General features: G+C 31.3%; 4 protein-coding genes across 4 annotated transcripts in view; 3 read left to right on the top strand and 1 right to left on the bottom strand.

Annotated features, from left to right (window-relative positions):
- Positions 1-27,907, top strand: part of LOC137920039 (uncharacterized) — a 67,255-nt gene that overhangs the window by 13,214 nt on the left and 26,134 nt on the right. Inside the window, exons 2-3 of the mRNA XM_068763271.1 lie at positions 9,635-9,697; positions 9,956-10,057. Of these exons, the coding sequence (XP_068619372.1) occupies positions 9,635-9,697; positions 9,956-10,057 (165 nt within the window). The remainder of the gene's footprint in view (positions 1-9,634; positions 9,698-9,955; positions 10,058-27,907) is intronic.
- On the bottom strand, positions 190-1,756 carry LOC137919995 (uncharacterized). The gene is made up of 6 exons (XM_068763231.1): positions 1,745-1,756; positions 1,559-1,636; positions 1,268-1,369; positions 1,032-1,146; positions 575-651; positions 190-324 (listed from the first exon to the last, which is right to left on the bottom strand). Exons 1-6 carry the CDS (start codon positions 1,754-1,756, stop codon positions 190-192), a joined length of 519 nt encoding a protein of 172 aa, XP_068619332.1.
- LOC137919992 (uncharacterized) lies at positions 6,066-7,302 on the top strand. Its single transcript, XM_068763228.1, has 6 exons — positions 6,066-6,141; positions 6,300-6,359; positions 6,487-6,588; positions 6,703-6,817; positions 7,011-7,069; positions 7,212-7,302. Exons 1-5 carry the CDS (start codon positions 6,130-6,132, stop codon positions 7,046-7,048), a joined length of 327 nt encoding a protein of 108 aa, XP_068619329.1. The 5' UTR covers positions 6,066-6,129; the 3' UTR covers positions 7,049-7,069; positions 7,212-7,302.
- On the top strand, positions 22,941-24,032 carry LOC137920064 (uncharacterized). Its single transcript, XM_068763295.1, has 5 exons — positions 22,941-23,089; positions 23,217-23,318; positions 23,433-23,547; positions 23,746-23,804; positions 23,947-24,032. Exons 1-4 carry the CDS (start codon positions 22,946-22,948, stop codon positions 23,781-23,783), a joined length of 399 nt encoding a protein of 132 aa, XP_068619396.1. The 5' UTR covers positions 22,941-22,945; the 3' UTR covers positions 23,784-23,804; positions 23,947-24,032.

The raw sequence follows: 27,907 nt of genomic DNA, 5'->3' as shown, positions 1-27,907 counted from the left end.
TTAAAAATATATACATACAAACGAGCCATTCTAAAAATGTTTAATTCAAATAGATTTCCTTAATGGTCAATATAATTTTTATTAACAAGACTATTTTATTACAGTTATTATATAAATTGGATGAAAATTAAAAAACGCCCAAAAAAATCAGTTGGTAGGGCGCATAACTAAAAAATGCTTACCCAACCGCTAGTCAAAGCATGTCTTCAAGAGATCGCAAGGGTCGATATCCAGGTCAAAGTCAGATGATAAGTCCAAATTTACATTAAACAGCACATCGAAATCGTCTGGATTCGGTTCCCCTTTGCTGCTTGACGATTCATTCTAAAATTTACAAAAAAAATAATCAAAATACATTAAGAAAAGCAGTTATTTAGCATTATATGAATTGCAAAGGTAGAACCCACTCGGTTAAACAAAAAACTTGCTTCCTGTCAATCCTCCAACAACAACTGCGTAAATGAAATCAGAACTTGCCGAGACCTATGGTCTTCATCCAATTTAAATAAATATGCACTCATACATAGTAAGCTAAAAAAAGATAATTATTATAAATAATAAAAATAATATTTACGTGAATTACATTTTCCAACCCTTGTGTTTGTTTGGTGCGTTTCTCTTTCTTTTCCAAGAAACGCTCCAAGTCTTGTACTGAAATAAAATACAAAACTCTTTTAAATACATACATTAAGTCCCTAACTAAACACGCGAAAATGATTTCTTAATGTGTACCGGCTTGTTATACGTACGGCCACATAGAGTGCAATTTAAGCTAAGCCCCCCAGGGCAAACATCGTCAAGCTCGTACAAATTGAATACAATTAACACGATTAAGAAACTGAGTAACTAAATTTTTATTAATTAAAATAACTAATTAAGTAAATAATTTTAAAAATATTTAATTAAATAATAAATATTACTAAATCCAACAAACACTTAACAAGCAAATGATTTTACGAACACTGAGAAATTTATTATAAAAATTTTAAATACATTAATGTATCACACAGATTGAAAAAATATATACTCACTCTCTCTGCTCATGCTGAGGTTTCTTTTCCTCATCGTTTCAGCTGATGGCGATGGAACCTTTGAGGCCTTACTTAGTATGTGCAATGCCGTGTTCAAGAGAACAGACATCGACACCTGCAACATCAATTAAACATATAAGAAAATCTTATTGTTTTAATATAAACATCAAAATAGAACAATATTGCAGAATTTAAGGTGAACTAAAAATAATAATGAAGTAAGAAAAATTACTTACAGATTGATCCACGCCGGCCGCATCGGCTAGCTCAGCAGTCGCCGTTGCAATCCCAACACGCCGTTCCCGTTCATATTGGGCATTGCGAGCTTTTCTTTCTTCCTGTTTGTACAAATAGATTGTGTTATGAAAATATAAATGAAAAAAGTCATTCACCAATAAAGTTTTGTCCAAATAAATAACCTAATTTTGTTACAAAAATTTAATAAATACATCATCCTTTAAAAAAAATCTAAATTAAATAATAATCTGTAGCCATCATCACTATCGCTAATAGACAAATGCACTTACCTTGTCCAGTGGCTGTCTGTTTTTCCCCGCTGGCCTTCCACGTTTTCGTTTTTGGGCATTTAATGCGAGAGAATGATCCTGCAAGAAAATGCATGTTGATCAATATAGGAAAAATCGTTTTCGTTTCTTTAATTTCTTAATACTAATGCCTCTCACAAACATTCAAAATATGGAATTGGAACTAACCTGATTTTCCATTATTGACAGTGGCACCGATACAACCTGCTTGAACTGATCGCAATTACAAATTGTTTGTTAAACTCATGAACCATCACTTAAATACCTGATCAGCCCTACCACTCCCGCATTTATAAACAAAAGTGCAAAATTTAAGGAAATGGATAAATATTTTTAACACAATAGCCGCTAATCCTCTTGACATTGTCGACATAAACAATGGATTGTAAAAATCAAAAGTCGGATAGTCCCATAGTAAGAATGTTTTAGAGAAATATAAGTAAATAATATTTGAATACATGTATTGCTTCCTACTTATTTTACGACCTCATAACCGTGCGTTAATGTAAAACTTTTCCTTACTAGTCCCATAAATAAATTGAAAATATCCTTTCAATAATTAGGGTATTCATTCTAAATCAATCGCATTATTCTGCGAAAAGGTTATTGGTGTAAACTATTATACATGCACAACAAAGTCATACATTTTTTAGAAAAGAGGTAAACAAGAAAACGTCTTGTAATTACGTCCAGTAAAAATATTAAGAAAGAATGTGACGTCGATGGTGTCATAATAAATAGGAATTAATTTCTGTAATCACTGTAAACTAAAAACTAAGATGTTTTACTTTCTCGCGTACATCATCACCTGCATCATCATTTCATCCGTATGATGTTTATTGTTGGACGTAGGCTTCCCCCATGGATTTCAATTAGAACCGATGACCATAACAAGGCGGTGTTTCCACTTTGTGAATGGACGGTACACTGCACTTGCGGACCCATGGTCTCCGAACAGAAATCTGAAGGCTGCAGGGGCTTTATGTATTTCGCGGATTGCGGCCTGTCTTCGGATCACCTTTTGGATATATTACTGATTCGACGTCGTAGACAAATCCCGAGTGTACGCTGTTATATGTTTATATCGAATAAATCATATTTAGCACTCTCTGCTCGCGCTTTCCGCGCACCCTCAGTAGTGCGAAGTAACGTGCGAGCAGCATTTAAAAGGGGGGATTTAGTTCCATGTCAGGTACGGAAATTTGGATGTAAATTAAATTTAAATAGCAGTGTGTTTGTCGCTTTGGGTGTATATTAAAAAATCACCAAAATTATTTTATCTTCAAGTAAGGTTTTTTATTCGTTACTTAATTTATGCGATGCCATGTCACCGGAATGAATTAAAGTTATAATGCGATTTATTTTATTCTTGATTTAATAATAACCTGAAATACATCTGTAAATATAAAGTATATAACAAAGCTACTATTACTATGGTCTTTTCCATATAAATCTTTAAACTAATCTGATTACGTTGTAAACGTTCAGAAAGTAAACTGATTATTGAACATTAAACTAAAGACGTATTCAAATTTGTGTCGTCCTTATTTTGGCTCAAGATGAGCTCGTGTTCCTAAAGAAAAGGTTTTAAAATATTTTATTCTATTCATCCTGGCAGATTAAACTAAAACGGTTTCAGTAGGTTATTTAAAAAGTTGCCTGTGTTCGCTTTGTGATGTGTTAGTCCTAATCAAGTATCTTGCCATTTTATTGCATTGCCTTCATACCAAATATTATATATTTTTTAATTTAAGCTTATATGCAATCTTGGAACACTTGCACCAAATTATCATCGGAATTGCAATTTTTAAGTTAGCTTGAAAGCCAACGAACTTAGATAAAGCTCAATATTCAAATATAAATAAGGAGAAATTCACGTCTAAATCATTGGCTTGAGAAGAATCCGTCGAAAAAAAATTTTTTTAGACTTTTCATCTTTATAATAAATGTATTCAAATGTTCAAGATAATCACTATAACAAAATTGATCTATTAGGAAATTAAGCATAATTACGTGATTAAAACTGAAAAAAACATAATTATGACATTGGCTTTTCGCATAGGCTGTAAATCCCAAATCCTTTGTTAAGTACAGGAGTACTTCGATCTGTTTCTTTCAATGCTTTGGTCGCTGGTTTTGTTCGAATGCTATGCCGAAAACTTCCCTAGTTTTTGGCATAAACAGAAGAGCCCGCTGTACAAAGAATCGACTAATCCGAAGCGCGTAGAGAGTTTCATAGACTGGATTTGGCTCTATGCGCAGGTATGTTAGTTCCATACAAAAATGGAAAAATCCAACAAATATTTATATTACAATGAGATAGCTTCATATCAATTGGGAGATTTGATATGTAATATTACACAAAATATTTAAAATTCTTACTGTATATGCCGCCAGACTAAATAACTTATGAACTTCTTAATATTAACGTAGTTAATGAACAATTTTTAAATAAATGAATTCCATTGAAAATGGTCAGAAGCAGCGATACAATACTAAACAGTTTAACAAATATTTTTGGAAACAATAAGAATCTTATAGTAACTGTTACTAGAGCTTAGTAATTTGCTGCGGGAAGAGTAGGTAAGAGTCGTAAAGCAAAAACAGACATCCTTTTGTTTTTCAGGTAACAAAAGGTTCGAACTAATTACTAAAGTTTGAACAAAACTTTGTATTTTTTATTCTGAATGGTATTATTATGGCTAAAGATGCGCCCTGGTTTCTAAAGATAACACTTAAATTTCTTTTATTTTATTCATCCGACCGTAAATCTCTTGGAAATTGAACTAAAACGCTTGCAGTAAGTTTTTAAATCCTTAATGATCCGTACGACTGTGTCGTCGATGGCAATTATATTAAAATTCATAGTTGGTAAGTGTAGTCAGTTCTTTTATATATTATTCTAATTCGACTGTATTCCTATTTTACAGCCAAATACCGGCACACTTAAACTAAGATGAGAGACAAAGTAGATTATTGTTTCAATAACTAAAAATGACAAAGCAGAAGTCTGAGAAAGCTGTAAGTAATGGAGGCACTAGCGCATCCATTATTTGCAAAATTTTATCACGAAATCAGATTTTTTTTTAAAAATTCCGCAATACATAACTAGAATATCGTATAGTAAATTTAAAATACACAAACAAAAGGCTTGTTAATTAATGAGCGAATATTTAAATTACAAGAAATCTAGTTAAAGATATCGCTTTATTATTTTTATTTAAGTCATATCAGGTAGTTAATGTATATACTCGTACACAAATCAATGTTTTTTTAATTTTCGTTTCAACATATCATCTAATAACATCCTGAAACTTTTACCAGAACACAAAATTGTCAACATCAAATCAAATATTTTAGAGGTGATACAAAAGTAATACACTACAAATTTCGTGTTATTTGTATGAAATGAAAGTTTATTAACAATAAAGGTTTTACATGTTACTTGCTACTGACATTTTAATCCATTTAGTGTTTTTTGATCTTCTAAAGTTTACATAACAAGTTGATCAATCCCGTTTGTAGTGTAGTCCATATTTGCAGTCAACTAAGACATTATGTCTGCACAATGTTAGCTAATAGATACGATACATAATGTTACACAGTCCACAAATAAACTTAAATATTATACATTGTCCTACGAAGTACAAAACACCTGAATCTTTAAATATTATATTTTATATAGAAATAAAGCATATACCAATTCATTAATAATAAGTTATTAGCAATATTGCGACTATTGACATTAATAAGTGCTATGAAGTAAAAACTGAATAAATATAAACAGTAATAAATAAAAACATCGACATAAAACTTGAATAAAATATAAACGAAAACTTATACCACTACACAATATGTAAGTACACTAAGGCGAGGTGATCATTGGTATAAACCAGTTTCTATAAAACATTAGGTCTAACATATTGATAAATGTCCTTTATCCCAGTTAAAGCTGGCGAAGGACTTCGAATGAATTCGGAAACTTCACTAGTGGAATTACTCTTTTCGCTTGTTTAATTGAGAGCAACAATTTAATATAAATTTTTAAATCTGTTTGATAAGCAAACAAAATAATATAACTCGATCTTAAATAAACCTGCACTTAGCCTTTAAATAGAAATTTCATTAAAAACATTTGGGGACCATATAAATAATAAAAAAAACGATTAATATTTTGACTACAATATTAAAACACTATTTTCAAATGTGATATGAAACACAATAAGGTTCAGAATGTAACAGTCGTTCAATGTGGCGTAAAAATAATACCATCAGATATACTTGAATAACTTTATTAGAAATAAAATATAAGAACTAACAATATTTACTGCATCATTATCTGCCGTAATATTTTGTGCTTTACAGATAGATAATAAAACAAACATTGCCTTAACATCCCTAACACTTTTACCTGTGCAATTGTTATTGTAAATTCCTGGAGGGGATAAAATATACAGTTGCACCCCTATTTAAGGAATGGTTATTAAATAATATAGCCACTTGCCGATTTTCACTGTTCGCGTTGAGTTGTCGCTAAAATACAATCAAGCATTATGGTGCATGCGGTGAGTGAATTATTTTTGTATGTATATTTTATTGTGTTATGTGGTTAGTGATATCATTCTTAAATGAAATGATTTTAGTTGAGAAATGTTTATTACCATGTTTATACTGTACGATTGTTGTAAAAATCTACTTATTTCAAAATTACAAAAAATTGCAGAGCGTTGGGATGACAAAAGTGAGGAGGACCGCCTGCGCAAATCGGAAAGTTGTAAAAAAGGTAAATATGAATATTAATTATTTCCTATTTTTGCCGAGACTTGTTCAACGATTACTCGTACAGATTCTTTATAGCCTGTTGCTCTAAAGTGCTCTTGATTCATGTCTCTTTTTTATTTTTTTTAAAGAGGGAACAAAACTTGCGCATCACGCTGCTCAAGAAGAGAGGCATGAAGGCGTTTTCGGCCTATCTGTTGAAGTCACAAGAAGAACACTTGAATGATCTGTTGGTAAGTTCCGCGTACTTCTTTACTTATTAACAGAATTGATAAATATGTACATAGATATTGCCTATATATTGACATATAAAAATTACTCTAGTAACACCGCCTACTCTGTTACAGGTGTCGATGGGAACGACGTTACAATCGGCAAGAGAACTTTTAGAAAATTATGACGTCGTTCCCAGAGAAGCGATTCAAGCATTGAGGGAACAAAACGAAGCGCTGTACATAGAATGTGAGTATAATTAAATTCTATGTTATTTAATACAATTTCTGTTTTTAAGTAATAATATTCTTAAGCAACTTTGCGTTTTAACAACCGAGCACAAATGACACAGGCTCAAACATATTCATGAATATCACGTTATTATAAAGTTAAAATACAATTCGATATTCAATCTCATATTTGAACAATGTCTTTTTTACAGTAAACGACTTTCAAACAGTCTTCGGGACATTCGAGTGAAACGTAACAGTAACTGGAGATGTGAGTTTATTTTATTTAATTCGGAAGATATTTTGTTGTTATAACTTATAAAATTCAGTTAAGGTAATCCTAGAAATAATATCCTGCAATAGCAAACTAAACATGTTTTCTGCCGCAATTAACATATAAATTTTTCTCACAGATCTGAGGACGGGAACTGCGGGTAGCAATAAGTGACAATTTTGTTTGTAAGTATTTTGTAGCTAATGTATATTAATTTAAATAAAGTTTTTAAATTACATCTGCTCGTTTAATTTCTGTGTGTTTACATACATCTTCTGTTTAGTTTTGTTGGTATACTTATAATTAAATATTTTCCACGAATTTAGGATTTTTCTTGAATAAACAGTACTAAAACATATCTAACAAACTTCATTTCAAAGCTTCAGTGCACGATAATACAAGGTTCGGAATTAATTAGTTTTTTTTTTACTAAATATCAACCAGAAATGTAAACCTATTATGATCTATTCGAACAAATTAGAATTAGAACAAATGCATTAAAAGGAAAACTATATCAGTTAATTACTATAAGAAACTTAATTACCACAATATTAAAAGGCAAAAGAAATAGACATTAGCAGTGGCCTTCGTTCTTAATCAGTTATAAATCTTTTCTTGACACTGTTTCTTACCTGCTATCCACAATATTCATTTAAAAAAAACTACCTACTTTTACTTACATATTTTTAAAACTACCATTTGATATCGATACACTCAGATTTATGTACCAAACTATATTAACTGGAAAGTCTAACAGCGTCTCCTTTTTGAAAATGTATTATTAACAGGGAAATCATTTTAATACATTGTAACTACGGATTAGGAATTTAGTACATTATGAAATTATGACTGCAGACGCGTTGTTGCGCAAGTTTTCGGAATTAATCGCCGTAGACAGCAATAGCAATCGATGTTTGTTTACCTTTGCGGTGCCTTTTCGATACCGTCTAACGCTACACTTCATTCATTCTACGGGGTAAACCCTAGTCTACAGTGTATTATCACACTGTAGGTTTTCTGCGATTTGATTGTTATAGCGATAAAATTCACTGCACCATCAATCCATTTCACCTGGTCCACGAACTGTACCCAGGTTTATATCTGTAGCCAAGAACATGAAAACAGTGTGATCTAATAATAAATATATAGATAGAAGGAAAGCGAAGAAAGATTTAGAAGATACGCTTGAGTTCGTCCTTTACTATGAAAAATATATGCTATGTATGCCTGATGTTTATATTTTTATAGTAGTATGTTGTACGTAATATGGTGTGTTCAAAAAAGTCAAACTATGTTTTAAAATTCATATTATAATGGAGATAATGCTGATTATGACTGATTATAATTCAATTAAAATCACGTGAAATGGACAATATTTCATATAAGAACAAACTTGGTACAAAGTATGACATTGATACTTTGTACCAAGCATGAAGAGAATAAAGTCATGATAAAAAAATCTAAATCCTAATAAATTTGAATAATAAAATAAAACATCGTTATTTCATATCCAGAGAGTTTTACGCGTTGCACTCGCTACTCGCACGCTACTTCGGAGAAAGCGCGAGGTGAGAGTGCTAAAGACGATTAGGTACGATATAGTAACTATATCTGCAGAGAAGCAACATTCTGCTAAATACAGATAGCCGCTGGAGCCTACTGGTTCGTGTTAGGAGACCACGAGCCGACAAGCACCGCGTAGAACTTCAGCACACAATGCGGACAGACCGACTTGTTATGGTCATCGGTCCTATTTGAAATCCGTGGAGGAAGACCCATAAACATCCTGGGGATGAAATAATGGTGTTGCTGATGATGTCCACAGGAAAGTAATATGTCTTAGTTTATAGTTTACAGTGATTACAGAAATTAATTCCTATTAATTGTGATACCACCGTCGTCATACATATTTCCTAATATTGTTACTGGACAAACATTAAAAGGTTTTCAAATTACCTCTTTTGTAATAAAAATATGTGGTGCACGGATAACAGCGCACGCCAATACCCTTTTCGCAGAATAATATGATTGATTTAAAAGAAGTACCGTAATTAATCAAAGGCAATTTTCAATTTGTTTATGGGACTAGCAATGAAAACATTTACATTAACTCACAGTTATTAGGTCGTAAAATAAGTAAGAAACAATGTATTTGTCCAAATGTCATTTACTTATATTTCTTTAAAATATTTCCACTATAGTACTCTATTCGACTTTTGCTTTTTACAATCCATTGTTCATTGCGGCAGTGTAAAGAAGATTAGCGGCTATTGTGTTGAAACTATTTACCCATTTCCTAAAATTTTGCACCTTCGTTTATAAATGCAGGAGTGGTAGGGCGGTTTAGGTATTTAAATGATGGTTCATGAGTTTAGCAATCATTTCGTAATTGCGATCACAACGAGCAGGGTCTGTTAGTGTCTACCAATAATGGAAAATCAGGTTAGTTCCAATTCCATATATGGAATATTTGTGAAAGATGTTTAAGAAATAAGAAAAAGTAAAGCTAGAGCGCTTTTTTGTATAATATTTAAATATAATCAATGACGTATTTTCTTGCAGGATAACGACCAAACACGGAAACGTGGAAGGCCAACGGGGAAAAATAGACGGCCACTAAACAAGGTAAGTGTATTTGTCTTATTATAAGACATTTTCGTGGTATTTATTTTGAATATTATGTTCATATTCATATCGTGTGACAATGTCTTTATAGCTTATTATCAATCCGCACATTAATGAAGGTTACAGCTTATTTTACACGGTCAAGTACATGTTTGTGGAAGGTAAATCAATTGTTATTTAGTTAACATTTAGGATGCTTATTACCATTAAACTTTATTTGAAGAATATTTTAATAAAATCATCTATTTGTACGAACAGGAGGAAAGGAGAGCCCGTAATGCTCAGTACGAGCGGGAAAGACGAGAGGACATGGCGCGGGCAAGGATTGAGCTTGCTGATGCTGTGGGCGCGGATCATTCTGTAAGAATTTTTTCTTACTCTATAATATATAATATTATATTAATATAATAATAATATAATATCAATATGTCCTATTTTGATTTTAACTCAAAAAATAAGGATTACGATTATGTACCCTATCCGTAAATAGCAATCAAATAACATAAGAAGTTCCCAAATGTTATAAGACGTCGATTGAAGCTTGTGGCAAATTCGTTTACTTTAAAAAAATCTTATTTATGTAATAACATTCATTAACCAGTTTTGAACAAATTGCAGATATCACTGCCGGCGCTCTTAGACACAGTTTTAAATATTTTACGGGAAAGCTCGCAGATTCCATCGCTGGCCATTCGTACCATGAGGGAACAAAACGACAGCTTAAGCAGAGAGAGTGAGTATTTCTTTTAATAAATCATTCTAATTTTTATTATACCTACCTTTTTATGACATTCCTTTAAAGGAAAATTTATAGCAAAAGCTATCCCGGTGTTAGTGAAAGAAATTGAGAACAATATGCAATCAAATAAAAAATTTAACATTACCCGCCATCAACATTGCAGCCTTATTACGTCCGCTATTATTTTGTTTATCCTTTTAATTTGGTATTTTTATAAATAATAATATACATTTACTTATATGTTGGGCATAGATTACACTCTTTTATGGTTTTTGTGCTACTAGCACTACTGACATAACAAGAGATGTTATAGATCAGTATCAGGAACATATATTTAAAGAATATTTCCATTTTATTTTAGTACAACGTTTGGAGAGTTCTTCTGCCGAAAAGGACAATGAAAAGTAAAAGAGATAAGAGAATTTGAAAATGTAAGTCACGTAAATATTATTTCTATTTCTTGTAATAATTTTCTTTTTATATATTTCTGTATATGTGTGCATATTTATTATTATATATAGTGTACTTTTAAGTTGTCCATGAATATTGCTTCACATTAACTATAACTATTTATACTTAGAGAGACAGTCAATTGTAGCTTTGAAAATTTTAAAGTGCTAAGCAAATTATTTACGAAAAAGTATTTATGTATACGGTTTTCTTGTTCGATTTGGGTGGTAATGTAATTAAAAAAAAAAACATTAAAATATGGTACATGTCACATCACCCTGAACACGTTTATCGGTTACTCTTATGAATACTAGAACATTTCTAACTACATTAACACTGTTGTTAATAACGCTGTTTTTTGCAGGGTTAACAAAGTTTAAGTGTACTTAAAAAAGTAAGTATAAAGCAAATGAGCAAAACGCATCGATGCTCTGTTGATGAGTTCCATGCAATATTTCTTTATCACACTTGTTCTCCTGTTTGTAACTTATGAATAACATGTTACCAACTCTAGTTTAAGACAAATTTAAATGGCCTGCTGTTTTAAGTCCTCCTTGCGGATGCATTTGGGTAGTGTTGTTTCCTGATTTTTCTTTGTGTAAATTCTTATCTTGTAACACCGCTTCGTTTATTAAGCGCACGAAGTCAACGGTAACAGGAACTTCAAATCAAAATGACAAAATAACATCTGTAGAAATTATTCAATGGCTACAAGAACAAAACGAGTTGCTGTATACGTAAGCGTATTTGATGTATACGGTAAGTGTTCACATATTGTATCATTATTAGATCTCTGCGTATGCTTAATAAAGTATAATCATTGAGTAAACGTTTTGTTTATTTCGGTTTAGCAAACAAGCAATGCTAATGAATGAAAAGCACGTTCACAGTGACCACATGAATTCATACTTGGCGACGTGTAGCATGTCGGTGGACAGTGATGATTCACAAGATGAACGCGCTGTCTCTGCGTACTTTTACTTACACACAGTAATAATTCATATAAATATGTTTTCAGTGATGAACATACAGAGCTCAATCATCAAACCATTCGAGAGCGGATCGGGAACAGATGGAGTTAGTGTAGTTTTGTCGGTGTTAATTTGTAATTTTTTTCTCTTGCAGTTCTAGATTCTAGTTTATAAATGTTGTTATTAATTTATTATTATTAAAGATTTTGATATATATCTGTTAGTTTAATTTCTTTACTACATTAAACACCAGTTATATTTTAATCGAAGCGTCTAATTTCAATACTTTTGTATTTAAACATATTTTGATGAAATTGTAGAAACATAGTTTGATATCTTGTACACCGTTTAAATAAACAGTACTTATAATCAGGTTTACTTATTAGTAATGATTAAATGATTCTTAATTTATTATCAACTTTACTTGAAAATAGTTTTACAGCCATTTCAGCACATAACATACAATATGTTATCATTATTTCTCCAAAAAATCGGCGCTCTATCAAAAAGAGACGAACACGGCCACATAACGCGATACCTTTTCAAGTTATATTAAATAGATTTAGTTTATCGGACTCATATATGTAAACTGTTATTGCTGATAAATGTTAACTGTTTTGACTGCTAGCTTTCAAAGCACAGTACAAAGTACAGCTTTATCCAAGTGAATTTCATTTAGAGATAGCTTAACAGGTGGCGATTCATATAATTGAATTTAAATAATCAATTAAACTAATAATAAATTACACATGCTTCAGTTCATTTAATCGTGATGTAATGAATATGATCTTACCTATTTAGTTTGATTAACGATCTTTTACATGCTCGTTTTAAATACTTTTTTACGATATTAGTATTATACTTTGTCATAGACTGTAGATTTTTTACAAGAAATCGCTTTGTAAAGTAAAATTTTAATCATCGTTCCCGTAACGGCTACAATGTGTTAAGATTATCGATATTACATCAATACTTAAACCAGTTGTGAAACATTAACAATAACTGACACAGGTTATATTATACTCCTGTACCATAAATTTACCTGAAATAAATAAAATAAACTATGCGGTAAAAGCAAAAACTAATTTATTCCAATGTAACCGATAGTTTTGCTAGTTACTAAGAATTTTAAATGATGAGGTGTAGCAATAGAAATACGTCAGACACATGAGATTATTTATTAACGAAATTACCAGAAGAACTCATAGCTCGTAAATTTGATGTAAATAGAAGGTAAATAATGCGTAACTATTTCACATTAATACTTTTAAGATATCCAAAATGGCGAAACAAATTGTATTAAAACATTTTAATGCCTAAAGCAGTTGGATGTTGGCGTCGTAGACCGGCGTAGCGGAGCAAAATCGACACCTTTTTTTGACGAGCGATGTGAGCCTAGAGGCGGAATATTCTACAGTATGAAACTCACATCGAACTATATCTTATTGTTTCACCAAAAAATAATTTCCTTAACCTTACCTTACTCCTTCCAATTCCTCCAATTTTAATTACGTCAGAGTTATCCAATTGACTAATTACTTTAAATCTGGGATTGATTCTATGAAAAAAAAATGCTTTGTGCCTACCCTACGTAGACTATAACCCTTCGTCGATGAAAACGATTTCCACAGGATGGGGGGTGGAATTTTGCAGTCTGTTCTCCCATCCTACACGACACAAGATCCACTACTGCTTCCAAAAAAGTGTTAGTCGGCTCCACCAAATATTAAAGTATGCGATCTTATTTTTTTCAAAAGTAATATGACGCGACCTCTTCATTGGCCACTTGGTGGACTCGAAGAATTACATGCCGGGGTTGACAGTTTGGTTCTTGTCGTTACTATACACGCAATAAAATTGTGTTCATAAGAGAGCCGTTAATAAAATGTGTCCTTTGCCTTATGAAAATTAAATGTCTTTATTTGAGTTAACAACTCTATTTTTAAGGATATAAGCTGGATGTTGGAATCCTTTTTTAAAATATGTAAGTACTAAATGCTTAGCTAATTTATATTCAAACTCTACTGTAGTTTCACTTTATATTTTTTTGCGTTTTAACACTCGAGCTTACTATTTATAGTGTAGGATATAATCATTATGTTTTCGGTTGAGGGTGTGTTCGATCCTCTGCCCGATTTTTTTTATTTATTACTCGTATAACCCTACCTGCGTATGGACAAGGCTTTACATTTTTAATATGCTGTTTATTTCCTTATTTTATAATCGTTTTTTCACGGAAAGCTAGTAGTTAGATTAAGCAATTTTTAAATTTTTTGAATATTTCGCGAGTTATTTTTAAACACAAATTTAAAAGGTGTTTAAAAAGAAATTAAAATTTCGGGAATAATATTGACAAAATATAAATAAAAATACATGATCAATCTTTTGCCAAATGTTTGATGGGTAGGAAAATATAAAAAAGGCTTTATTACTTTTTAATCCACTACCGTCATTTTGAATTGGCATGCAGTTGCCCTGCGGCTCCCAGCGCCATAGTATCGCTACGAACGTTTTGTAAAAAAAGTGCTAATTAGGTGCTCGTATTGTTAATTATTTTGACTAATTATTCGTGAGAAGCCGTGCAATCCGTGCGTTGTTTCCATGACGTTGAAAAGAACGAACCACGCCCACCACGTCACGTCGTACCTCGCTGCTGCCCCCGAGCCTGGTCTTACACCTTTCCAGGGTGACTGTGGTCGAAAGGTTAGTGGAGTCTTTACTCGTGAAATTGGGCAAGGATTTTATCTTATTCCTTATACCGTCGTTTAATTTATTAAACGCCAGCGAATACTAATTGTTTCTCGTACAGGAATCAATGTTCGAAATTTATTTCTATTGATATACTATACAACTAATAATTGCAAACAGTTATATTGTGTACCCGGGACCTGCTTAACAATTATGATGTAATTTCTATTGAATCCATACGTGCGCTTCAAAAAGAGAACGAGACACTGTTAAATAAAAGTAAGTTTCTTTTTTCTTTCCACTTACGCTATTGTTTTTACTAATTTTTACTATAAATCATGATATTTTGTTATACCTACATTTCTGTGAATAATAATTTGAATCGCCAATTAATGTTTATCAAAGTATTTTTACTTTTTAAACTTTTTCGATTACTAACTTTTCGGGCTACTTTGAAACAGAGAATTTAATTTTTATTATATACACTAATATAATATAATTATACAAGTAGTATATATACACTAATATATTTTAATGTATATATTGCAGGATAATTCTCACGCTTAAAGCGAGAACGCGCATTACGTCCTAAAACACAAACGTGGAAGGCCTGCGGGGAAGAACAGACAGCCATTGGACAAGGTAAGTGCATTTGTATTTTAATAATACAATTTATTAATATTTACTTTTCAAACTGAAACAATACGGCACAGCAATGATGGCTACAGCTTGTTTCTAATTTAGTTTTTTTCGCGTCTGATGCCATCATTTAGTATGCGGTGAAAAAAATTAGGTTATTTATTTCCATCAAACTTTTTGATGGACGTTTTATTTCTTGGTTATTTTTTTACACCATCTATTTGTACAAACACGAACAAAGAAAGGCTGAATGCTGAATGAACGGGAACGACGTGTTGGGGTGGCAAAGGCGACAGCTGAGCTGGCTGATGCGGTGGTGTGGATCAATCTGTTAGTAATTCTTCATACTCTATCATTATTTTCACTTCATCAAAAATTCTGCAATTTTGTTAAATTTTGATGTATATAGTAAAACAATGAGATTACTCAATATTCGTCAATTGATTATAATAACTCCATGAAACCTGTAAGATTATCGGTATACATTTAGAAAAGTTTTTTTAAAAAAAATTTTTACATTCAAAAATATATAGTAGGTATTTTGATAATTTTCAAAATAATCATAAATTTCTCAGTGTTCGTAAAATCTTTTGCTTGTTATTTGTTAGTTGGATTTCGTAATATTAATTATTTAATTAATTTAATTGTTTATTTAATTAATTATTTTTATTAATTCAAAATTTAGTTAGTAAGTTTCTTAATCGTATTAATTGTATACAATTTGTACGAGTTCGACGGTACCTGCCTTGGGGGTTTGGCTTAAATTGCACTTTATGGGGCCGTACGTGCAACAAGCCGTACTGTTTAGTTCAAAACGAGTGAAGAAAGAAAGAAAACGGAGGACTTAATTTATATATTTAAAAGAGTTTTGTATTTTATTTCAGTACAAGACTTGGAGCGTTTCTTGGAAAAGAAAGAGAAACGCACCAAACAGACACAAGCGTTGGAAAATGTAATTCACGTAAATATTATTTTTATTACTTATAATAATTTTCTTTTTATAGCTTACTATGTATGTGTGTATATTTAATTAAATTGAAACGAGACCGTAGGTCTCGGCAAGTTCTGATTTCATTTACGCAGGTATTGCTGGAGATTGACAGGAAGCAAGTTTTTTGTTTAACCGAGTGCGTACCACCTTTGCGTGTTTAAAAAGAAAAGTAACTATCGTGATACCTATCCCAGAAATTTTAAATATAATATCTTAAGTTTATTCAGTGGCAAAACTAGTAACGTTAGCATTATATAGTAAGACGCAGCATCATATTCGATCCATGCAATGCTAAATAACTGCTTTTTTAATGCATTTTTGTAAGTTTTTTGGTACATTTTAAAATGAATCATCAAGCAGCAATAGAGAACCGAACCCTGATGATTTCGATGTGTTGTTTGATGTAAATTTGGACATATCATCTGATTTCGACCTGGATATCGACCCTTGTGATCTTTTAAAGACCTGCTTTGACAAGCGGCTGGGAAAGCATTTTTTAGTTATGCGCCCTACCAACTGCTTTTTATTGGCGCTTTTTAAATTTCATCCAATTCACATAAAAACTACACGGTCTTCTAAATAAATGTTTTATTGACCATTAAAGAAATCTTTTTGAATTAAACATTTTTCGAATTGCTTGTTAGTATATACATATTTTTAACTACATGTATTTTTTTCAAACAAAAGCGATAAGCTCGCGGCGCGCAGTACGAGAGGAAAAGACGTGGGGAAATCGCACAGGCGACAGCAGAGTTAGCTGCAACTAATTTTTAATTATTTTTTCTTATTCTGATATTATTTTTATTATTGCTAAAATTTATCTAATTGTGTCGTAAATTAAAAACAATTAGGTTAATTGATAATTAAAATACAACGTGTTGTAATCGCATGTCATCGACAGTATCTAAAATGTATAATAACTAAATATAATTTTCCTTTAGACTAAAACACCCCTTTGTAGTACTCTTTCAATTGAATTAAGAAATATGAACAAGACACCGGTTGACAAAACTTCGAATATATTCAGATACAATTTTTTACAATATCATTATCATGATTTCAGTCAATGGAAGTCCACTTCTGGACATAGGTCTCCCTCGTAGTTTTCTATTAGAATGGATTGGAAGCTGCCTGTATCCAACGTCATTCGACAACCTTAACAAGATCTTAACTTGTGGGTGGAAGTGTTTAATTGATTACAATCACATCTTCCTGACACTTGTAACATCTTCGGCGTCGACATAAAAGAGCTTTTGGTACATTATATTATTCCTCAAAAATAAATGGTAATTATTTCGAAAGTTTTTTAAGTCATTACCCATTACACATTACAGGTTTAGGTATCGGTCCTCTTGAATACGGCATTGAAAATTATACGCGAAAGCTCACAAGTTCCATCGCTACCCAAGCGAATCACGACAGAAAGAAACCACTACTATTTTTAATTTATCATACTACATTTATTTATTATTTAATAATGTTTAGTCAGTGTTTTCAAATTTCTTTGCTTATTTTATTGAAACGTTCAGCAGTGTAAGAAAAGAGAATAATATGCATTGTTATGAAAAGTTGAATATTAGTCACTATCGTTTCACCTACAAGACGTCCACTGCTGGGCATAGGATTCCCCAGGGTATATCAAATAAAATAGCTTTTGATTATTCATTGCAAAGTTCATCCGCAATTAACTTGTATATTTTTCTTGTAGGTATGAGAACGCGTGCCATATTCTTCAGATATAGCGGCGAGTTATGATAAATGAAAATAATGTTTAGCTCGTCTGTATTAATTTTTATTAAAGTTTTTAAATTACGTCTGCTCATTTAATTTCTGTACCGCCTTCAACACTTTATACTTTTTTAACAGACCAAATAATATTTTGTCTCCAAGTCTTTTCGCTTGCAGTTTGTGACTTTGTGAGAGCGAATTTCATTCGATGAGAATAAATAAAAGAATTTCAATGTTAATGCAGGTAGCTTGATTGATATTCGGTTTGAATTTATATACAAGTTAGCATAGTTAATTTGTGGAAGTTTTTTTATGTACATCCGTTAATACCATTTTTCTACCACTCCATGTTTCTGTATATTTCTAACATTTAACTAAAACAGTTTGTGTTACTATGTTAAGATGTAAATGATTTAAATTAGTTTAAGATTTTAAATCGCTTCGAATACATACAATGCTTTAAGCGTAATGTTTTCTAAAATCAATATTATTATTTTCATTAATTAAACGAATGTTTTTAAATGTGCCCCTTAATTGATGCGATAACATGGTAATACGATAACTTGTTGTTTTAATTATAGCAGTTTAGGCACCTTCAATTACATATGTAATTGTAAAACAATTAATAAGACAATTATTTACCCAAATTTATTTCATAAAAATCTTTAACTAATCTGATTACATAGAAGATTGGCAGATGCAGTAATATTTTAATAACATGTTCAACAAATGTTCTTGGAATCAATAAGAATCAATTTGTTACTATTACTTATGTTTGGAAATTTGTTGCGGGAAGAGTGGTTGAAATAAATAAAGCGTAAACAGACGTCGACCATTCTTTTGTTTTACAGGTAAAAATGAACAAAGTATTTATTAAGATTAAAAGAGACTTGTATTTTGTAATGATCTTTTATTGAGTAAAGAAGCGCTCTGGTTTCATAAGAAAAGATATAAAACGTCTTATTCATCCTTCGGTATAATACCCTTGAATAATATAGTAATATACTTCCAGTATGTTTTAATACCTGAATAAGCCGTACGAATGTTTCGTCGATGAGAATGATATTGAAATTCATGTTTAGTATTTGCTTTACGATGCATTGGTCTAAACCAAGTGCATCCCTTTTTAATTGCGTTGCCTTCGTGTAAAATATTGCGCTAGCTTTTATTTGATCGAATTTGCATTGAACTGCGGCATCATTCAACTAAGATAGAGACTGATGATGAAGAATGTTAGAAAAACCGAATGCCTTTGTCTTACATTAATATGGGTTAGTTCCATTATATTAATAATAATATGTAATTGATTTTTTTTTCTAATTTTATTTTTGATGTGTCATATACGAGTATGTGCAAAAATTTTGTATTAACACGCTGTTTACAATACACTGTACTTAAATATTTTAATTACTTTGCGAGGTGAGATGTGACTGTTCAGCCTCGAGCTTATTTTTACGATCTAATGTTTTTTTATAGAAACAAGTTTATACCGATAAACTCCTTGCCTCAGTATTATTACATACTGTATAGTGCGATAAGTTTTCGTTTATATTTTATTCAAGTTTTGTGCCGGTGTTTATTTTTTATTACTTATACTTATTTCATTTTATTCATTCTATTTAATAATGTCAAAAGTCGCAGTTTCATTTCTAACTAACTATTGTTGAATTGGTATAATCTTTACTTCAATATTAAAGTGTATTTGAAGTATCAGGTTTTTTCTTCTTTGTTTGATTATGTATAACATTTGTTAAATTCAGAACTGTTTAATTTTACATGCCACATCTCTAACTGAATATTGTGTAGAAAAAAGGACTTCATTATCTATAAATATGCTCTGTAACTATAAATACATTTAATAAGTTAAGTTACAAACGCCATACCTCAACTTGTTATGTAAACTACAAAATATAATTAAAAAGAAAAAAACAACAAATATGCCTTTAACAAATATTATATTAAACCGTTTTTGTTATTTGACATGAATTATATACAACTAACACAAACTATGGTGTGTATTACTCTTTTAAAACTTTTAAAAGATTTGCTTTTGATATTGACAACTTTATTTTCTGTCAAAAACTTTAGTCTCGTAGTCAAATCTGAAGTTGGAATTATTAAAATAAAAGAACTTGGCTGTTCAAAGCGCTTAAATAACCGCGTTTCTCACGTCGTAGACCGGCGTAGCAAAACAAAAGTGAAAACTTTTATTGACAAAAAAATATTTTCTATATTTAATAGATATTGAAGTAATTTCATTTTAGTGCGATCTTTTTTTTAAATGAAATCTGCAGTCGAAAGTGGTAACAAATCTGCAAGCGAAAAGACTTAGTGAAGAAAAAAGAACTACATCTTCTGATCAAAATGTAATAGGTTTTAAACGTCGTACAGAAATTAAAAGAGCAGACGTAATTTAAAAACTTTAATAAAATTAATAAACACTAGCTTAACGATATTTATAAACATTATTATCAATAATCATCACCCGTCGCTATGTCTGAAGAATACGACACGCGTTCTAAGATCTGCAAGAAAAATATACAATTTAATTGCGGTTAAACTTTGCAGTGAATAATCAAATATTATGGAGAGTCCTATGTCCAGCAGTGGACGTCTTGTGGGTGAAACGATGACGACAAATATTAAATTTTTCATAACAATGCATATCATTCTACTTTCTTACATTCTTATCTACATCAGCTGAACGTTTCAATAAAAACAACCATAGAAATTTGAAAACTCTTTGAAATATTATTAAATAATAAGTAAAATTAGTATGATAAATTAAAAATAAATAAATACTCACTCTCTGCTCGAGTCGTGGTTTCTTTCTCTCGTGATTCGCTTGGGTAGCGATGGAAATTGTGAGCTTTCGTGTATAATTTTCAATGCCGTATTCAAGAGGACCGACACCTAAACCTGCAATGTGTACATAACTGGGTAACGATTTCAAAAACTTTCGAAATAATTACCATTTATTTTTGAGGAATAATAAAATGTACCACAAGATCTTTTATGTCGACGCCGAGGGTGTTACAGGTGTCATGAAGATGTGATTGTAATCAATAACAATAGGTAACCTAATTGTTTTCAATGTACGACACAATCAGGTGAATTTTAGCAATAATAAAAATAATTTCAGAATAAGAGAACAATAATTACAAATTAGTTGCAGTTGACTCAGCTGTCGCCCGAGCAATTTCCCTCTCGTACTGCGTGCTGCGAGTTTTTCGCTTCTATTTGAAAAAATATATATGCTGTTAAAAATATATACATACAAACGAGCCATTCTAAAATGTTTAATTCAAATAGATTTCCTTAATGGTCAATATAATTTTTATTAACAAGACCGTGCAGTTATTATATAAATTGGATGAAAATCAAAAGCACCCAAAAAAATCAGTTGGTAGGGCGCATAACTAAAAAATGCTTACCCAGCCGCTAGTCAAAGCATGTCTTCAAGAGCTCGCAAGGGTCGATATCCAGGTCGAAGTCAGATGATATGTCCAAATTTACATTAAACAGCACATCGAAATCGTCTGGATTCGGTTCCCCTTTGCTGCTTGACGATTCATTCTAAAATTTACAAAAAAAATAATCAAAATACATTAAGAAAAGCAGTTATTTAGCATTATATGAATTGCAAAGGTAGAACCCACTCGGTTAAACAAAAAACTTGCTTGTTGTCAATCCTCCAACAAACACTGCGTAAATGAAATCAGAACTTGCCGAGACCTATGGTCTTCATCCAATTTAAATAAATATACACACATACATAGTAAACTATAAAAAGAAAATTATTATAAGTAATAAAAATAATATTTACGTGAATTACATTTTCCAACCCTTGTGTTTTTTTGGTGCGTTTCTCTTTCTTTTCCAAGAAACGCTCCAAGTCTTGTACTGAAATAAAATACAAAACTCTTTTAAATATATCAATTAAGTCCTCTGTTTTCTTTCTTTTTTCACTCGTTTTTAACTAAACACGGAAATGATTTCTTAATGGTACCGACACATGGCTTGTTGCACGTACGGCCCCATAGAGTGCAATTTAAGCTAAGCCCCCCAGGGCAAACATCGTCAAGCTCGTACAAATTGAATACAATTAACACGATTAAGAAACTGAGTTTTATTAATTAAAAAACTAATTAAGTAAATAATTTTAATAATGTTTAATTAAATAATAAATATTACTAAATCCAACAAACAGTTAACAAGCAAAAGATTTTACGAACACTGAGAAATTTATTATAAAAATTTTAAATACATTAATGTATCACACACATTGAAAAAATATATACTCACTCTCTCTGCTCATGCTGAGGTTTCTTTTTCTCATCGTTTCAGCTGATGGCGATGGAACCTTTGAGCCCTTACTTAGTATGTGCAATGCCGTGTTCAAGAGAACAGACATCGACACCTGCAACATCAATTAAACATATAAGAAAATCTTATTGTTTTAATATAAACATCAAAATAGAACAATATTGCAGAATTTAAGATGAACTAGTATAGATAGTTGGTAAGTGTAGTCAGTTCTTTTATATATTATTCTAAATCGACTGTATTCCTATTTTACTGCTAAATACCGGCACACTTAAACTAAGATGAGAGACAAAGTAGATCATTGTTTCAATAACTGACAATGACAAAGCAGAGGTCTGAGAAAGCTGTAAGAAATGGAGGAACTAGCGCATCCATTATTGGTGGAATTTTATCACGAAATCAGATTTCTTTAAAAATATCCCGTAAAACGTGATTAAAATATTATTTAGTAAATTTAAAATACACAAACAAAAGGCTTGTTAGTTAATGAGCGAATATTTAAATTACAAGAAATCTAGTTAAAGATATCGCTTTATTATTTTTATTTAAGTCATATCAGGTAGTTAATGTATATACACAAATCAATGTTTTTTTAATTTTCGTTTCAACATATCATCTAATAACATCCTGAAACTTTTACCAGAAAATAAAATTGTCAACATCAAATCAAATATTTTAGAGGTGATACAAAAGTAATGATATCATTCTTAAATGAAATGATTTCAGTTGAGAAATGTTTATTACTATACTGTACGATTGTTGTAAAAATCTACTTATTTCAAAATTACAAAAAATTGCAGAGCGTTGGTATGACAAAAGTGAGGAGGACCGCCTGCGCAAATCGGAAAGTTGTAAAAAAGGTAAATATGAATATTAATTATTTCCTATTTTTGCCGAGACTTGTTCAACGATTACTCGTACAGATTCTTTATAGCCTGTTGCTCTAAAGTGCTGTTGATTCATGTCTCCGTTTTATTTTTTTGGAAGAGGGAACAAAACTTGCGCATCACGCTGCTCAAGAAGAGAGGCATGAAGGCGTTTTCGGCCTATCTGTTGAAGTCCGAAGAAGAACACTTGAATGATCTGTTGGTAAGTTCCGCGTACTTCTTTACTTTTTAACAGAATTGATAAATATGTACATAGATATTGCCTATATATTGACATATAAAAATTACTCTAGTAACATCGCCTACTCTGTTACAGGTGTCGATGGGAACGACGTTACAATCGGCAAGAGACCTATTAGAAAATTATGACGTCGTTCTCAGAGAAGCGATTCAAGCACTGAGGGAACAAAACGAAGGGCTGTACATAGAATGTGAGTATAATTAAATACTATGTTATTTAATTGGATACAATTTCTGTTTTTAAGTAATAATATTCTTAAGCAACTTTGCGTTTTAACAACCGAGCACAAATGACACAGGCTCAAACATATTCATGAATATCACGTTATTATAAAGTTAAAATACAATTCGATATTCAATCTCATATTTGAACAATGTCTTTTTTACAGTAAACGACTTTCAAACAGTCTTCGGGACATTCGAGTGAAACGTAACAGTAACTGGAGATGTGAGTTTATTTTATTTAATTCGGAAGAGATTTTGTAGTTTTAACTTATAATATTCAGTTAAGGTAATCCTAGAAATAATATCCTGCAATAGCAAACTAAACATGTTTTCTGCCGCAATTAACTTATAAATTTTTCTCACAGATCTGAGGACGGGAACTGCGGGTAGCAATAAGTGACAATTTTGTTTGTAAGTATTTGTAGCTAATGTATATTAATTTAAATAAAGTTTTTAAATTACATCTGCTCGTTTAATTTCTGTGTGTTTACATACATCTTCTGTTTAGTTTTGTTGGTATACTTATAATTAAATATTTTCCACGAATCTAGGATTTTTCATGAATAAACAGTACTAAAATATATCTAACAAACTTCTTTTTAAAGCTTCAGTGCACGATAAGACAAGGTTCGGTATTAATTAGTTTTTTTTTTACTAAATTTCAACCAGAAATGTAAACCTATTATGATCCATTCGAACAAATTAGAATTAGAACAAATGCATTAATAGGAAAACTATATCAGTTAATTACTATAAGAAACTTAATTACCACAATATTAAAAGACAAAAGAAATAGACATTAGCAGTGGCCTTCGTTCTAAATCAGTTATAAATCTTTTCTTGAGACTGTTTCTTACGTGCTATCCACAATATTCATTTAATAAGTAAATGCCTTGTAAAATAATTACTTTACTTATTTTAGAATACTTTAACTTACATATTTTTAAAACTTCCATTTAATATCGACTCAGATTTATGTTCAAAACGATATCAACTGGAAATACCAACAGCGTCTCCTTTTTGAAATTTATTGTCAACAGCGAAAACATTTTAAAAAATTGTAACTATGGATAAGGAATTCAGTATATTATGAATATACGACCGCAGGCGCGTAGTTGCGCAAGTTTTCGGAATTAATCGCTGTACACAGCAACAGCAATTGATATTTGTTTCCCTTTGCGGGGCTTTTGTCGATATCGTCTAACGCTGCACATCATTCATTCTACGGAATAAATCCTAGTCTACAGTGTATTACCACACTGTAAGTTTTCTGCGATTTGGTTGTTATAGAAATAAAATTCACTGCACCATCAATCAATTTCGTCTGGTCCACGAACTGAACCTAGGTAAGTATCCATAGCCGAGTAAAAACAGTGTGATCTAATGACAAAAAGGCAGATAGAAGGAAAGCGTAGAAAGGTTTAGAAGAAACGTTTGAGTTCGTCTTATAATATGAAAACTAGATATGAAACCCATTCTATGTATTTCTAATATTTACATATTTATGTATTTTGAATTTAATGTATATTACGATTTTGCTAAATATAACTGATTATAATTCAATGAAATACACGTGAAATGGACTTTACTTATTTAAGAAAAACTTGCTACAAAGTATGATATTGTTCTTAAACATTTTTATTTTTATAAATTTATTTTAGATGTCGTTAGACGAATAATGTATGAAATAATAAGTGACCTCATAATTGTGTCGAAGATCTTATTATTACTACAAGATTAGTACTTTTTCGAGTAGCAGGATAGACACAAGATGTTCTGCCTATAATATAATCCTGTCCTTGCCCTAGAGGAGTTTACATTTAGTGACAGGTACAGCATAAATTAAATCAAAACCGATACCATTTCCAAGATATATTGTCATTTTAATACGCTCTTATTTAATAATGAGCTTTTTTATCTATACCAGTATTTGAATTTAATAAATGATATGATGATAAAATTTTGCGGAATTTTGTTGAAAAAATACGATTTCGTAATAAAATTCCTCTCTCAAAACTGATGCGCAAATGCCTCAGTTTCTTACAACTTTCTCAGAGCTCTGCTTTATCACTGTCAGTTATTGTGACAATCATTTATTTCGTCTCACGTCTTAGTTTAAATGTGCAAAATATTTGTCAATACGATAAAATAGGAATAAACTCGATTTAGACTCGGATATTATAAAGTGAATACAATTACTAACAATGAATTTCAACAGCATTGCCATCGACGTCGCAGTCGTACGGATTATTAAGGATTTAAAAACTTACTGGAAGCGTTTTAGTTCAATTTACAAGAGATTTACGGTCGGATGAATAAAACAAAAGAAATTTAAATATTATCTTTAGAAATCAGGGCGCGTCGTTAGCCATAAGACCGTTCAAAATAAAAAATAGTTTATTTAAACTTTAGTAATTAGTTCGAACCTTTTTTTACCTGAAAAACAAAACGATGTCTGTTTTCGCTTTACGACTCTTACATACTCTTCCCGCAGCAAATTACTAAGCTGAAGTAACTGTTACAAAAGGATTCTTATTGTTTCTTAAAACCTTTATTAAACTCTTTAGTAGTATATCGCTGCTTCTGACCATTTTCAATGGAGTTAGATTATTTAAAAATTTGTTTATTAACTACGCTAATATTTAGAAGACATTTAGTTAGTCTGGCCGCAGACATATCAAATCTCCCAAATGATATGAACATTTCTCACTGTAATGTAAAGATTTGTTGGGTTTTCTATTTTGTATGGAACTAACATACCTGCGCATGGAGCCAAATTCAGTTAATGAAACTCTCTAAACGCTTCGTATTAGTCGATTCTTTGTACTTCGGGCTCTTCTGTTTATGCCAAAAACTAGGAAAGTTTTCGGCACAACATTCGAACGAAAATAGCGACCAGAGCAGCAAAGGAAACAGATCGAAGTACTCCTGTACTTAACGAAAGATTTGGGATTCACGGCCCACAACAAATGCATAGGTCATTATTTCACTAATCACTTAAAAACTAATTATATTTAATTGCTTACTATGATTAAATAAAAAAATAATCGCTCCGTGTCGGTCAATTAGTATATTAATCATTACAAAGTGATTTTAAAATAAAAATTTCATGGGCATCGATTGCACTCTTTAAAGGTTTTTGTGCTACTAGCACTACTGACATAACAAGAGATGTTATAGATCAGTATCACGAACATATATATTTAAAGAATCTTTCTATTTTATTTTAGTACATCGTTTGGAGAGTTCTCCCGCCGAAAAGGACAATGAAAAGTAAAAAAGATAAGAGAATTTGATAATGTAAGTCACGTAAATATTATTTCTTTTTCTTATAATAATTTTCTTTTTATATCTTTCTGTGTGTGTGCATATTTATTATTACATTAACACTACTTTTAAGATGTCCATGAATATTGCTTTACATTTGCTATAACTATTAATACTTTGAGAGACAGTCAATTGGAGCTTTGAAAATTTTAATGTGTTTAGCAAATAATTTACGAGAAAGTATTTATGTATACGGTTTTCTTGTTCGAGTTAGGCGGTATTGTAATTTTTTTTTAAAAAACATTAAAATATGTTACACATCACATGACTTTGAATACGTTTATCGGTTACTCTTATGAATACTAGCACATTTCTAGCTACATTAACACTGTTGTTAATGACGCTGTTTTTTTTCCAGGGTCAACAAAGTTTACGTGTAACTGTACTAAAAAAAGTAAGTACAGAGAGAGGTCGCGACATCGCTCTCGGCCGGAGCAAAACGCATCGATGCTCTGTTGGTGAGTTCCATGGAATATTTCTTTACCTAACTTGTTCTCCTGTTTGTAACTTATGAATAACATGTTACCAACTTTAGTTTTTGACAAATTTAAATAGCTGCTGTTTCAAGGTCTGCTTTCGGATCCATCTGGGTAGTGTGGTTTCCTGATTTTTTGTGTAAATTCTTATCTTGTAACACCGCTTCGTCTATTAAGAGCACCAAGTCGACGGCAACAGGAACTTCAAATTAATATGACATCATAACGTCTGTACAAATGATTCAAAGGCCACAAGACAAAAACGAGTTGCTGTATACAGTAGGTAAGTGTTCACATATTGTATCATTATTAGATCTCTGCGTATGCTTAATAAAGTATAATCATTGAGAAAACGTTGCGTTTACCTCGGTTCTACAAACAAGCACCGCTAATGAACGAAAAGCACATTCACAGTGACCACATGAATTCATACTTGGCAACGTGTGGACAGTGATGATTTACAACATTTATAATACAAACGCGCTGTCTCTGCGTACTTATACTTATACGTGTATCAGTAATA

This window comes from Battus philenor, unplaced genomic scaffold (assembly GCF_028537555.1).
Source record: "Battus philenor isolate CCGP_79_NKW_IND1 unplaced genomic scaffold, ilBatPhil1.0.hap1 SCAF_17, whole genome shotgun sequence".
In the NCBI taxonomy this organism is placed as follows: domain Eukaryota; kingdom Metazoa; phylum Arthropoda; class Insecta; order Lepidoptera; family Papilionidae; genus Battus; species Battus philenor.
The sequence above is the reverse complement of the archived record's forward strand: the minus strand, read 5'-3'. Positions and strand labels throughout refer to the sequence as shown.